Source organism: Corvus kubaryi, unplaced genomic scaffold (genome assembly GCF_017639235.1).
Source record: "Corvus kubaryi isolate FWS band 111438036 unplaced genomic scaffold, C.kubaryi_AGA036_p1.0 72, whole genome shotgun sequence".
NCBI lineage: Eukaryota > Metazoa > Chordata > Aves > Passeriformes > Corvidae > Corvus > Corvus kubaryi.
Window position 1 is genome coordinate 905,575 of NW_024582060.1, and position 12,691 is coordinate 918,265.

The following is a 12,691-nucleotide window of genomic DNA, read 5'->3' on the forward strand; positions in this document are numbered from 1 at the left end:
CCCATGAGGGAATCCTGGCCTCGGTGCCAAATGAGCACAGACTGCTCCCTCACAAACTCAATGGGCCGTGAACTGAAGGAAAATCAATTTACCATCTCCAAAGCAGTGAGGAGCCTCCTGTGGCATTTACAAAGCACAGCTGTGTGCTTGATAACTATCAGAGAGATTAGCCATCCCTTGGGTAGCACAGAGAATGCCAACATAATTGCACATCCCATGTTGTAATCTCATCCACTGCAGTTTAATTAAAATATTAGCCATCGTTAATCACTGCCTCGATGGAGTGAAGGAATGCTTCTCTTTGCCCTCTGACTCATGTAGAAATTGGTGAGATCTGAAGGGAAGCATCTCACTCTAGACCTTTAAGTGCCAACCTAGTGATACACAGAAATAATGAGTAAGGTACAAGAGGAAAATGTCAAAAGCCAATTACATATTCACCCTGCAAATGTAGATCTTAAAAAAATCTCCTTTCATGTCTGCATCAGAAAACAAGAAGGAATGTATACAAAGAAATGAACAGAAAAATTCTCATTTTCAAGGCAACTCCCCTTTGCATCTTGATTTAATACCTTCCTCCACTGTACATTGACTGGCTTGAATTTTCTGCAGTGTTTTTGGAAGATGTTGGTGTTACCTTTTTCAGGAGAGTGAAATTGTTAATACTGAAAATTAAATGGATTTCTTAATCTTAATTTGGTGCAAATGTTAGAATATCTGTTGTTTCTACACTGAAGTCTGAAGAGATCTGAAGCTATTTCCAGCATGTAACTGTAGTACATGCTTGCAAATGAATGCAGAGTAGCATTCAAAGATGAAATGAAAAGATAACATGTAAAAAAGAAATAAAATTTAGACGTTTATGGAAATTCTTGCAAAGACCTCACAGGGAAGGGCAATAGGGAAGAGAGAGGGTGGGAGGAGGCTCTGATTGCACTTCCCCTTTGCAAAGGGGCATTTTGAAAGCTGACAAAGCCTGCAAGGGAACAAAGAAAGCTGTACCTCAAGGTAGCTCAGAATATTGCATAAGGAATTGAAACGCTTGGTACTACTGTTTGTACTTACAGATGTGCTTTAAATACTAACCAATTCTTTATTTCATTCCCATGCTGCTCTGGGGCTTTCCTCCCATTGCCACCTCTGCACCTCTAGGATGAGGAGGAGGGTATTTGGGCATAACCAGTCAGATGCTCTTAGCTCAGCCATTTTGTTCAGAACGGTGAGAACCAACCTCTCCTGCCAGTAGAAAAGTTCCCGACAGTCACTCCCACACCTCGCTCCGTGTGCTTTGCGAACCCTGGCTGTGCTCCCCCCCCTTGCTTCCATAGTCTCTGCATGAGGGTGTCTCTCGTGTGTTTATGTGCAGTTTGTGATTTTCTTCTTCTAATCATCCTATCATTGTTTCACAATGTTGTGGGGAGAACTTTCCAGGGCATGTAATTGAGTTTCTGTGCAAGTACGAGAGAACAGGAAATGTCTTTCATATCATTTATCATTGACTTCATGGAGGAAATGTTTTCAGTCGGATTCTTTTTCAAAGCAGTTTGCGCCGGAGCCAAACCTATGTGTGCTTTTTCAATTCTGGTTTGTAAAGAATTTGCTCGGAGATAATGTTCCTCCTGAAGATAATGTTCCTCCTGAAGGTTTTAAGCATGTTGAGATCTGCTGCCGAGATTGCTGCCATGCACGCTGACCTAACTAGTCACAGATATTTATCAACTCACAATACATGATTCTTGATATGGACTAGGAGTATGAATTGTCTATAAATGTGAAGGTAAAGAGGAATATCCCCTTAACCTTCCGCTCTCCCTTCCATCTCCCTCATTCTTTCAAAACAATGGGGGAGAAATTAGGAGCTGTTTTTCATTTAAAATACATTTTCTTTCTCTGTGTTCGTGTCCACAATTTTTTCTTTTCTGCTGTCAAATTGTCCCCACAACAACTCCTATTTCCAGAAGGGAAGACAGTACAGAGGACAGAGCCTTTCTCCTCACGCCTGTTCTTTAGCAAAAAAACCTCTTACTGGCCAGGAGTCAAATACTGATTATTACACTACAGTACACAAGATTCATTTATACCTTGGAGTATCAGTTTTAAAGCAGAATACATTTTGTTGAAGTACTTGAAGAGTTTTAAAGGACTGATGACAGTATTTTAAAAGTTTATATGGAACTTTTTCTTTCTCCACTTATCCTTTTAAGAAAAAAATATTTCACGTGAATTTCTGTGCACTTTTTTCTAAGAATTTGATTTTTTCATATCAGTTATTTGAAAGAAAACTTCTGAAAATTTCTGTGGAAATCTTGGGCCCTTGCATTTCTGAAAATTATTGCTTTGTATTAGATTTGTAAAACATTCATGAGAGAATAAGGTGCTCTCATCTCTTGCACTTGCTCAATTAACTACAGAATTATGGTCTGTCTGACTGTACAGATCAAATCCCTCTTTTCAAGCCAACCATCTGAAAAATTTAATCCAACTGTGGCAGTGTCTAACTTGAATTTCATGCCTTGGGGTTTGAACTGAGAAAATCTCTTTAGTGGACAAATTGATAAAGTGCTTCATTAATTTCCACTCGCTGTTGATTTCACATTCTTTTTGAATCACTGCTGTTGCAATGGTTGTGCGTTCGTGTGTGTTGTTAAAAGTTCTAGAGATAATGCTTATAAAGATCAGCTGAAGCACAGAAATTAAACAGGGAAGATCAGGTAAGTAAATGATGAAAAGGAAGAGGACACTCACTATGAAGGTAGGAGTAATTCTGATTTTCCTTCTGGAGCAAACATGGAGTTTGTGTAGAAAACACTGAGAGAAAGATCTTCCTCTTTGCTCTCCCATCTGCTGATGCATTTAAGAATGCAACTGTGCTAAGAGCATGGTTTCTCATAGTTTACTGAATTAATGGGTGGTTGACATTAAATACAGCTTATCTCTTGACTTTGAGGCGCTTTCCTCAGGAAAGCGTGTTAGAGTATCCCAGTCAAAATAATGAGTCAGCCAGCAGCCTTGCCTTAACATGCATCTCATCTGAGAAGCTTGTCAGCCTCAAGATTGTCGTGCATACATCAGCAGGGGAAGTATAAAGGTGATGGATGCTTCCCAAGCCAGTTATTCCCAACAGAGTACATGTTTTTACCGTGATATTCCATGTCCATTAAAAAAAAAAAGTCCTTAGTCTCTTTGTAAAAGCTAAGATGATGTAAGTTACAGAGTCCCTAACTTCCATGTGTTAAATTAAATTTATGTATTACAATGATAAAAAGTAACTAATAGCACAGGACTTGGCAATAAGTTTGCTTTTTAAAGTTCCTTCAGGCTGCAATCACCTCTGGTCAATACTGAAGATTAAATGGAGACCAAAAAAGCTATGTACAATAGTTAACTACATTATTTTATTTTTATGGTTTAGGTCTTAAGGCTTTTCCCCTCCAGCATTCTGGAGCTGACTGAATTTAGTATTTAATTATGCCAGGTGTGTACATGACAGCATTATCAGATAGAGCTCCCCTGAAATGGAGCACAAAAACATGTGCACCCTCCCTGTAATTTCTGAGGATGGTAGTTTACATTTGAGTTTATAGTTCAGTGTAAATACCATCCTTCATCCTGAAATAGTCTTTCCTAGCATTTTTTACTAGGCTCGTTTCCTTGCTGTCTGAATTTCTTATGACACCTTTTATTCCCCAGATGGAGCTCGATCCTCCTCTACTTCCAAGTGTATTCCAGTGCGATTTCACATGAGGATGCTCTTTGGTCTTTCTCAAATGCTAACGTGATCTGGCCAATGGCTTAATTAGTTATTACTCACTTTTATCAAAAATAATATGAATTTACACTTGAAGAGATCTAATACATGCAAAAGGATAGGTGTGTATGTGGGTGTATCTTCTTGTAAATCTGTGCAGGTGTGTGCAGCATGGGGGGAGGAGAAGCAAAGCTTCTGTACAGAAATTTCCCAAGCTGCTCAATTCATCCAGTTTTCTTGTGAAGCACAGCTGTGCTACCTAAAATGGGAGAAACTGTGGCTGTGGTTCAGAAATCCGCTTCATCCACTTATCCATTCATTAGCTGAAAATTAATATTATGATTATTAGAGCAACAGTGGAATGGTCAAAGAGCTGGCACGGAAATGGAGTGCATAAAAATTGAGGATATTTGTAGATGAATCAAATATTGGCAATTCCTATTGGTGTAAAAATATTGTAAGACAAAAAGTGTCTTCTTTGTGACATTTTTCCTTAATACTTGAGTCTGACAGATTTTAACTTAGAAGCAGTAAGCTTTGGGAGTTGAACACTGAAGACACTAGCAGAATTTAACACTTCAGATTTCAGAGGTGATGTCTGTGGTGGAAAGAGGGGTTAAGTCATTGCAGGGAAATATTTGGCTCATTTTTAAGAACTGAAAACCAGTCAATTCAATATTGTAATTTGCCTTTGCCAAGAGTTTTTCTGTAGATTAGAGTAATCTAAATCTAAAAGCTGTAATAGAGGGAACGTCATCAATTTGAAAGTTTAATAAAATTAGTTTGAATTTTTTAAATATAGTTTTTAATCAAGACCATCTAATATTCCCAAGTCCACTTATATTCTTATGTCTACTTAATGAGTATATTGTGTCCAAAACCAATCTCATTCTAAGTAGCCATCTGTGATTTTTAGAGGGGTAATGAGACTTGAATGACATTCTGTATTGCATTTATTAGGACAAAGGTATTAAACCAAATTCCAGTAAGAATGATAGAAACATTTAAACCTCACAGAGGAACTGATAGTAATAGATGTATGCAAAAAGCAACTGAACACTTAGGGTTGTAAGCCATGTGTTTCCAGCTTGTATCTGTAGAGCAATGTGTGTCACCCCTAGGAATGCCCAGAAGGAGCATTCACAATTTCCTTTTTGTTGTGTAGGAGGTATTTCTTATTTTACAGCTGAAAGGAAATACACAGTGAATGGACACCCAGTCACCCAGCCATATGCATGGCTATTCAAACAGATTTAGGGGAAAGTGACCGAAATACAGGACAGGCAACAGTCTGAAGAGCTGTAACTACTATGATGGTGGAAGGGATAAGAATACTGACTTTGTGAGCAGGACATCTCAAGGCTTAATTTAACCTTTGCCTCAGCAGTCAAACCACATGAAGTTTTCATTGAGATCACTACAACACTACAAGTGTCTATACTTTGGGGAGTTTGAGGAGAACATCGATTTTTTTTCTATGTTATTTGATGCTTGGATTAATATGCTGACTTTTTTTAGCGAAGTAAATGATTTTTTGGTGGTGAGTTCCATGTTTAAATTACACAGGCATTCGTTAGCTTCGTAAATGTGATCTTCTCTCCATGAGACACATTTTATGTGTGCAACATGCACAGAACTGCTTGTCCTACTGTCACACTTTGAGGTTCTCAGTATTGTCACTCACTACACTGTGACCTCATAAGCCTTTTGACTAGATTTATTTTCAATATGGTCTTTTTAATTGTTAGATCATGCTAAATGGCCAAAACCACCAGGCCTTCATGCCTGACTCATATTACGTTATAATTTACTGGACACAGTACTAGGCCACGATTCAGAAGATAAATTCTTTCCTGGCATCGTCTCCAACCACTCACTTGTTCTCTTTCTCCCTGTCTCAAATTCTTAATTGTAAAATGCGCTGAAGTTTTTGTGAAAGTGCAAGTTCTGCTTGGGAAAAGTGCTGTATAAGTGCTAGATATTATTACTGTGCAATATTTGGAAATTGTCTTGTTAAAGTGATATGATGGTGATTCTAATACCTCATTTTGAAATTGTTCCCAAAATTATGTTAGATTTGTATTTGACTCTATTACAACTTCTTACTTTTTTCCAAGGTCCTATTCCTTCCCAGGAAAAGGGAAAATAACCTGTATTTTCAAGGAGCTGCCTTTTCCAGCATGCTGAACAAAGCTCTTTAGACCACTGTTTCTTGTCCTTTACTGTCATCTCTTGTCTTCTGAATAGTCATTTCTTCCCCTCTGTAAAATCTACAAATTAATTGTGTAATATAATAATGATATTATTACAATTCTTCATCCAGGTATGGAAAAGCATTGAGAAAGTGTCTTGTGCTTGCCTTGGAGACATACCCTGTGCAAAATTTGAAGGCAGCTACGTGAGATGATCTTCCATTGCTTAAACATTATCACTTGTCCTGACTGAGAGAGATGCTGGATTTGTTTTGTCATATTGGTGACAGTCAGGGTTCTTCACTCCCACTTTTCCAGATGGGCAACCTTTTAGTAAGAACCCTAATGTGATGCACTCAAATAAGGTGATGTAACTAATTAATCCTTAGGAGAGTTAGAGAAGAGTGCTGTCCTTGAGACAAAGTCAGCTTCTGCTCCTGGTCCTTTTCCTCTTTTGGAGAACAATTCTTCTGCTAGCTTTCTTTTTTTTTTTTTTTTAACTATTATTTTGCTGCTTAATAAGTAATTTCTGTCAGAAGAATGTATTCTCTGTCCAAGAATGTTATATCTATGAGCACAAAAGAACTGATCTTGATACACTGTTCATCTTCTTTCTGATCCCAGAATGATAAGACTAAGATTTCCAGATGGAATTTTGTAATCTGCTGCTCTGGGATGAATTAAGCACTCACAACAGAGGTGTAACTGGACTGTATCACTGTCTTCCTATTATTCTTATAGATCAAAGAAGAGCACAAGTAGATACTTACAGTCTAAAACATTCAAAACAGATGGCTGGTTTCTTTTTGTAGAGATTTGTGCTTTTCAGCAAAACAATTGCAAAAAGGCCATCATTCATTTCTGCCAGATGAGATTATGCCAGGTCTGTGTCTTATTTTCTCTTTTGATTTGCAGCTGAACATGATCTTCTACTAGTGGCTTGGTCTTTGTAGCAAGTAGGAATTCTGCACTCAAACATTACTGTTTCTGGCCACTTCCAGGAGAGCTGTTCCTTGCAGTTTGTGTGATAGTCTGTCCTATCTCCCAGTTATTCTGAGCTCTGGCACTCATAGACAGGACAGAGACAGAGGAGGAACAGCTGCAGCCAAGCCCTTTTAGTTGTCAGTTAGGAGGAAAGAAACTGAGGGAGAGAGGAGATGAGCAATGTTACAAAAAGAATCAAGCCCAAACCTGCTTTCCAGTGTATTAACTCTGAAAATAAGCTCCAGAGAATTGTAACTAAAATAAGAACTGTAGGGGCATGTAGCCAATCTAGACACTGCGTTTTCCTGGCTGGTAAAGTTCATAATGACTGATGGACATGTCAGGATTTACAGCTCCATCCCATAGGCTAACCACGGGCTCTCCAACTACATCTGATTGTTAAAGTAACTTAGATAAGAACTACTATATGTATGTATAAATAGGTGTATTTATTCATGGGATTTTGCATTTGGATGTAGAGCAAGCAGCTCTAAAAAGACTTCGCAAAGACAGATAAACCTTCACAAGTCTTTGCTTTGAAAGTATCTTTCAGCAGGTAGAGAGCTGCAACAGCAGAATGAAGACGCAGTGTTCGAGAAGGACAAGACCAAGATTCCTATCACCTGCAGACAGGGAGGTTATAGTTCATCTGAACAGGAAAAGCACTGATTGTGTTCTCTGGTAGACTACTTAAGGATTACCTTCTGGTTTGCATTAGCAGTGGAACAGACAGCAGGGAGGCAGAAGAGCACGGCCCCTGATACATCTGCATTGCCATGGACACGCTCTCCTGTGCATTGGTGCTGTGTTCTGCTTTCAGACAAAGGCCTGTTAGCCACTGTTTCCTTTTATCCTTTGTAATAGGAAGAAGCAATAGACAAAATACAGCACAGCAAGAAATGTGTGTACTTCCTTGTTCACTCTTGCATAGACACGTGCTAGAAAGCTTGAATGCATTAAAAATATAAGCAGGTTGTTCTTACTTATTCTCAAGATGCTATGTTTTTGTAGAGAAGGAATCAGCATAAAATCTGACTGACTCTGTGAAATCTAAGCTTGCCTAGTTACATCTACAAAAGTTTGATAGAAGAATGCTATTTAAATCCACAGTGTCATGTACAAGCTGCAAACAGTTGTTAAACTGTTTTTGCTTACTGTGAGAGTCTTTTGTTTTGTTTTCCTTGATTATATTTTAATTGTCAGTATTATAAGTCTGACTACCCAGTTTCACAGATTCCTATAATTTAATTTATTATTCAAAAATTTAACCTGGTAACTAACACAACTTACAGGGATGAAGTGTTCAAATGAAGGAGATTTTAATAGTGAAAGTGCAGATTTTAGGTTCTCTTGATACCATCCTGTTTTGCTCCAGAACTAAGCTGGATTCCCAAAAAATGTTGAAGGAAAAAAACCCTTAGACAAATAAAGCAGCATTTCGGTTTGTATGTTTTGATCTCATGAAGCCACAGATTCCTCTCCAGTGTCCCAGGAAGAGGGAAGAGGCCTGTGGACTGTCACAGAAGAAAGAGGTGGGAGGTGTGCGCAGTGCAGTCAGTCGTATTTAGGGGTAAGAGACTGAGCGAGTGCCGTTGCTTTTGAAAGTAAGGGACTGAGGAAACAGGCAAAATTCAGGCTGTGTGCAAACACCCCCTTCAGCTCTGCTGAGGGATCCCATTCCTGAGAGTTCGTTTCCCCCTTGGTCCAGTTACAAGCCCCTCACATCTGTATGTCAGCTCTGATCTCCAGCAGTCCCTGCTGTTCCTCACGTGGTTCCCTGCCAACTTTGCTCCGCAGCCCACATAAGTGAAAGTTGCCAGTGTCATGGAAAGCACTTCTGGATTTCTTAGGTATAAAAGTATTTTAGAACGACTTGCTCTTTTTCAGTGCTTTAGGAACCCTACCAACCCCCTGCAATTCTCTGCTTCACCTACATGATGGGAAAAATATTTTATTTAAACAGAGGGAGCTAATGACAAAACTCCTTTCCCTGGTTTGTGTTTTCTCTGTTCTTTTTTTCTGGTCTGGATTTTTCCCAAGGTGAAGAGGGTGAACTCTGGAAATCATTAATCCATGGGATTTGTTCATGGTGTATAAAAATTTCAGAAATAATTTGCTATATAAGAATGATTTCCTAATTGATTCTGTCAGAAAGGAACTGAGTAAGACAGCTCTGTCAAAATAGCCAGAATCTCTTTTAGCTCCTCACGTATATTGTTCTAGTTTATGAGGAGAAAATTATGAAGGTTAGAGTTAAATCGTTTTTTTGGGTTTTTGTCTTTAAAACAAATCTAAAGAATATTGAGCCTGTCCTTGAGCTTTTTTATTGGGATCTTCTGAAGAAACCAAGTATCTCTGTGCATCGGTGAACCGAGCTGAACTGAACTGAGGTCAAGATGTGTCTTTTTGAGAACTTTCTTCTGTTTCCATTTAAAATAATGAAGGGAAGACATCAGTGATAAATTGCTCTGAATTTGGGAAAGCTTTGCACATTCTGAGCCAAATTCATGCCTCATAAAACTCCATTGCATTCAGTGGTTACAAGATTATTGTTGAACCCTTGTGTTTGTTGCAAAACAAACACAAATGGTCTGAGCAAGAAGGCATAATTCAATTTGCTATGCAGATATTTCCAGACCATGTCACTCAGTATCTTAAATTATTTCTGGATCTCCCAATGTAAGATATTTAGCTATATAGGCAAAATATTCTTGTCCGGCAATATCTATAATAGAACCTAGATACAGGGAGGTATACAGAGGTTTGTCAGGTCCTTTTGAAATAATTTCCTTTTAACAACCTTATGTGCTTACACAATCTTTGGCCCCATCTTCTCCTGTGTAATGGTACTTGGGAAGTAGGTTTTGTTGGGTAGTATAGTTGCAACTGTGTGTAACAAAGTTTGAAAATCATTTTCCATGCTCACATGACAGATGTGATTGATAGGAGTTAAAGGACGACCTGCACTGTGTTTCCAAACGTATTGGTTACGTTCAGTCTGAAGTTTTGAGGAGATGTTTGGTGGTGCTTTGGGCTTCTGCTTGGATTTTTTTCAGAATTCCTTCTTTATTTATGCTGTGCAGGATTTACAGTGAACACTCATGGTGTCTAGACCAGGCTGGCAAGCTAGATTGTTTCTCAAATTACTTAATTCCTTGGAAACTTTCAGATTCATTCCACCTACACTTCTTTGTAACACTTCCAATACAAAACCACTGTCATTTTTACCTCACGTTGTTTACTTTGACACTTGAGATTACTTGTGAGTTCTACTTTATTTTCTTCTTGATGTAGCTGTACTTCCAAGGATTTTTTTTTCTCACAAATATTTAGAAATTTAGGGGTAAGTTAAGAAAAATGACTGAATTATTTGATTGCAAAATGAAGACCACTCACCAGCATCACTCTGCCCTTCAGGGTTCTGTAGTGGATATATACACACAGCAGAGGCGTGTGCAGGCAGGGTAATTAGGCTAATGGGGGGTATGTCAGCAGTCCTGCCAGTGCCAAATGTACATATGGCACTTTATATTGCCCTTGCTGTGTCAGAAGATGTTATTTTCTCCTTTTTTTTTTTTTTAAAGATAACTGCTGTTGATCCATGATCAACCTCCACACTGGTGCTTATTCTGACGAGTAAGGCAAGTTGTATAGGGAGATAACTTTTGCCAAGGCCAGCTGATGCAGTTGCAAAGCAGACAGGCTTTTAGGGGTGTCTGTAAGACTTCATTTCAAAATGGCAGCTGCAGATTTTTAAAGTAGAAATTTAGAAGGTATTCTCTGAAATTAGTAAAGTTAATTACTTTCTGCAAAAGAAAAGTGGTCGCTTCCTTCAGAGAAAAAGGGATTGTTAGCAGGGAGAAAGGTGACCGGGTCATTAACCCTTCTGCCTGGAGAAGACATAATTTAAAGCTAGTGTTGTGGTGAATTGCACATTGATTACATTCATTCTTTATTCTGCAGATGTCTGTGGACATTTGCTGGTTTTCTTTTTCAAATAACCACCGATGTATTTTTGCATATTTCCAGTAGACACTGCTGTGTATCTATATGTATTTAAATGCAGAGACTTAGCATATAAAACTTTAAATTCAGTTACCCACATTTCAGCTGACCATTATCCAGCAACAGCAGGACTACCACTGAAGAAGCAGTATCATTTCATTCTAAAGATTTTTTGCCCCAATGACTTCTGAAACTAGTTAGATTCACATTTGTCATACTCAAAGATTAAAAAAGAAAAGTACGAAATCGCAAAAAGCTGAACATATTGTTTGCAAGTTGCATTTGAAATATGTTGATAAAAGTCTTTATTACTTGGTTGAGGTGGTTTGGGTTTGCATGAGAGGTTTGTCAGGCATTTCACATTTCTGCCTCAGAGTTGTAGTGATTGCCTTTTTTAGTCAAACATTGTCAAACTTAGCTGGCCATTAGCAATATTCTGAAGTTGAGGGTACATTAAGCAGACTTCATTCCATGCATTGATGAGGATGGCCTAAACCTATCAGGGCAATTAATGAATGAGGGCTGCTTTAGAAGATATTCCTGGGTTTGGTCTGTTTACCCGTTGTTTTCCTAGAAAGCTCTGCAGTTCTGAGCTGATCATGAGAACGCGATGTGGGTTATGAATCCAGCACTGCCCTGCTTTTGCACTTAGCAAATGCTCTTATACCCTCTTGAGATAAGGCAGTGGCAGCTCTGCTGTGTGGGAAGCACAGTGCCTCTTGCTAAGTGGCCAGTTCAAATTAGATATGGCAGGAACGCAGATATAAGGGCACTTCCTACTTGACTGGCAGCGTTTAATGGATCCCAAGTGAGAGGAATGATTGCTCTGTGAACAGCTTTGGGAGGGCTGCTAGTTAAGAACTTTCACACGCCTCATTTGGCCTGTTTCCAGCTCGAGGTAAGAGGGGGAAGGGTACAGGAGGAATGTGCTTCGAAAGGGGACTTATCCCTGAGCAGTCAGATTCAACTGTTCTATGATAATCTTCCATTCTTGCTTGCTAGACTAGATAGCTCTGCTTTCTCTTCATCAAGGAGGGTTTCTGTTCACAAACAATAGCCAGGAAGGTTGTCCAGTCAGATTTTTTTCAAACTGGAATCTGCACATCTGATGGATGTTCAATAGACTGGTATCTGAAAAGAATACAAGGCAGCTACTACATTGATTAGACAGCTAGTTATTAGACATTGACTATTACGTTTTTATAGAGCACTATTTTCTTGAAAAGTGATACTCCATCATTTTACCCTCTGTGGGCAGACCAAATAGTAAGAAAGATAGGAAAGACATCAGTTAAATTAGAAGCATCACTGGTTTTCACCTGCACAGGCAGTACACTTTCAGATCATAATCTTGGTAACACACGCTGTATGAAATTGGCCTATACAGTGCAAATTCAGTAACTAATCAAGGCTGATGGATGTAATTGGCTAAAGGCTGTTTTGCTTGGTGATGGAAGTGAAATGTAACTGTGTTGATTCTATTAAAATATCCCTTCCTATTGCCTTGTATACAGGACAGCAGAGTATTCTGCCCTGCTGCAGTTTGCAGTCCCTGATTCACAGAATGGTAAGGTTGGAAGGGACCACAGTGGGTCATCAGGTCCAACCCCCTGCTAGAGCAGGAACACCCCAGAGCACATGGCACAGGATTGCATCCAGAGGGTTCCTGAATGTCTCCAGTGAGGGAGACTCCACACCCCCTCTGGACATTCTGTTCCAGTGCTTGGTCACCTGCACAGGAAAGAAGTTCTTCCTCCTGTTC

At 39.0% G+C, this 12,691-nt stretch overlaps 1 protein-coding gene across 12 annotated transcripts in view; it reads left to right on the plus strand.

The window, feature by feature from the left end:
* The window catches only part of ERC1 (ELKS/RAB6-interacting/CAST family member 1), a 281,550-nt gene that overhangs the window by 249,089 nt on the left and 19,770 nt on the right, over positions 1 to 12,691 (plus strand). For 2 of the 12 annotated variants that reach the window (XM_042050358.1, XM_042050359.1), the window contains one exon: positions 1,153 to 1,219. The exons of the other annotated variants lie outside the window; for them this stretch is intronic. In XM_042050358.1, the coding sequence (XP_041906292.1) occupies positions 1,153 to 1,179 (27 nt within the window). In that variant the 3' untranslated portion in view covers positions 1,180 to 1,219. The remainder of the gene's footprint in view (positions 1 to 1,152; positions 1,220 to 12,691) is intronic. 12 annotated transcript variants of the gene reach the window in all.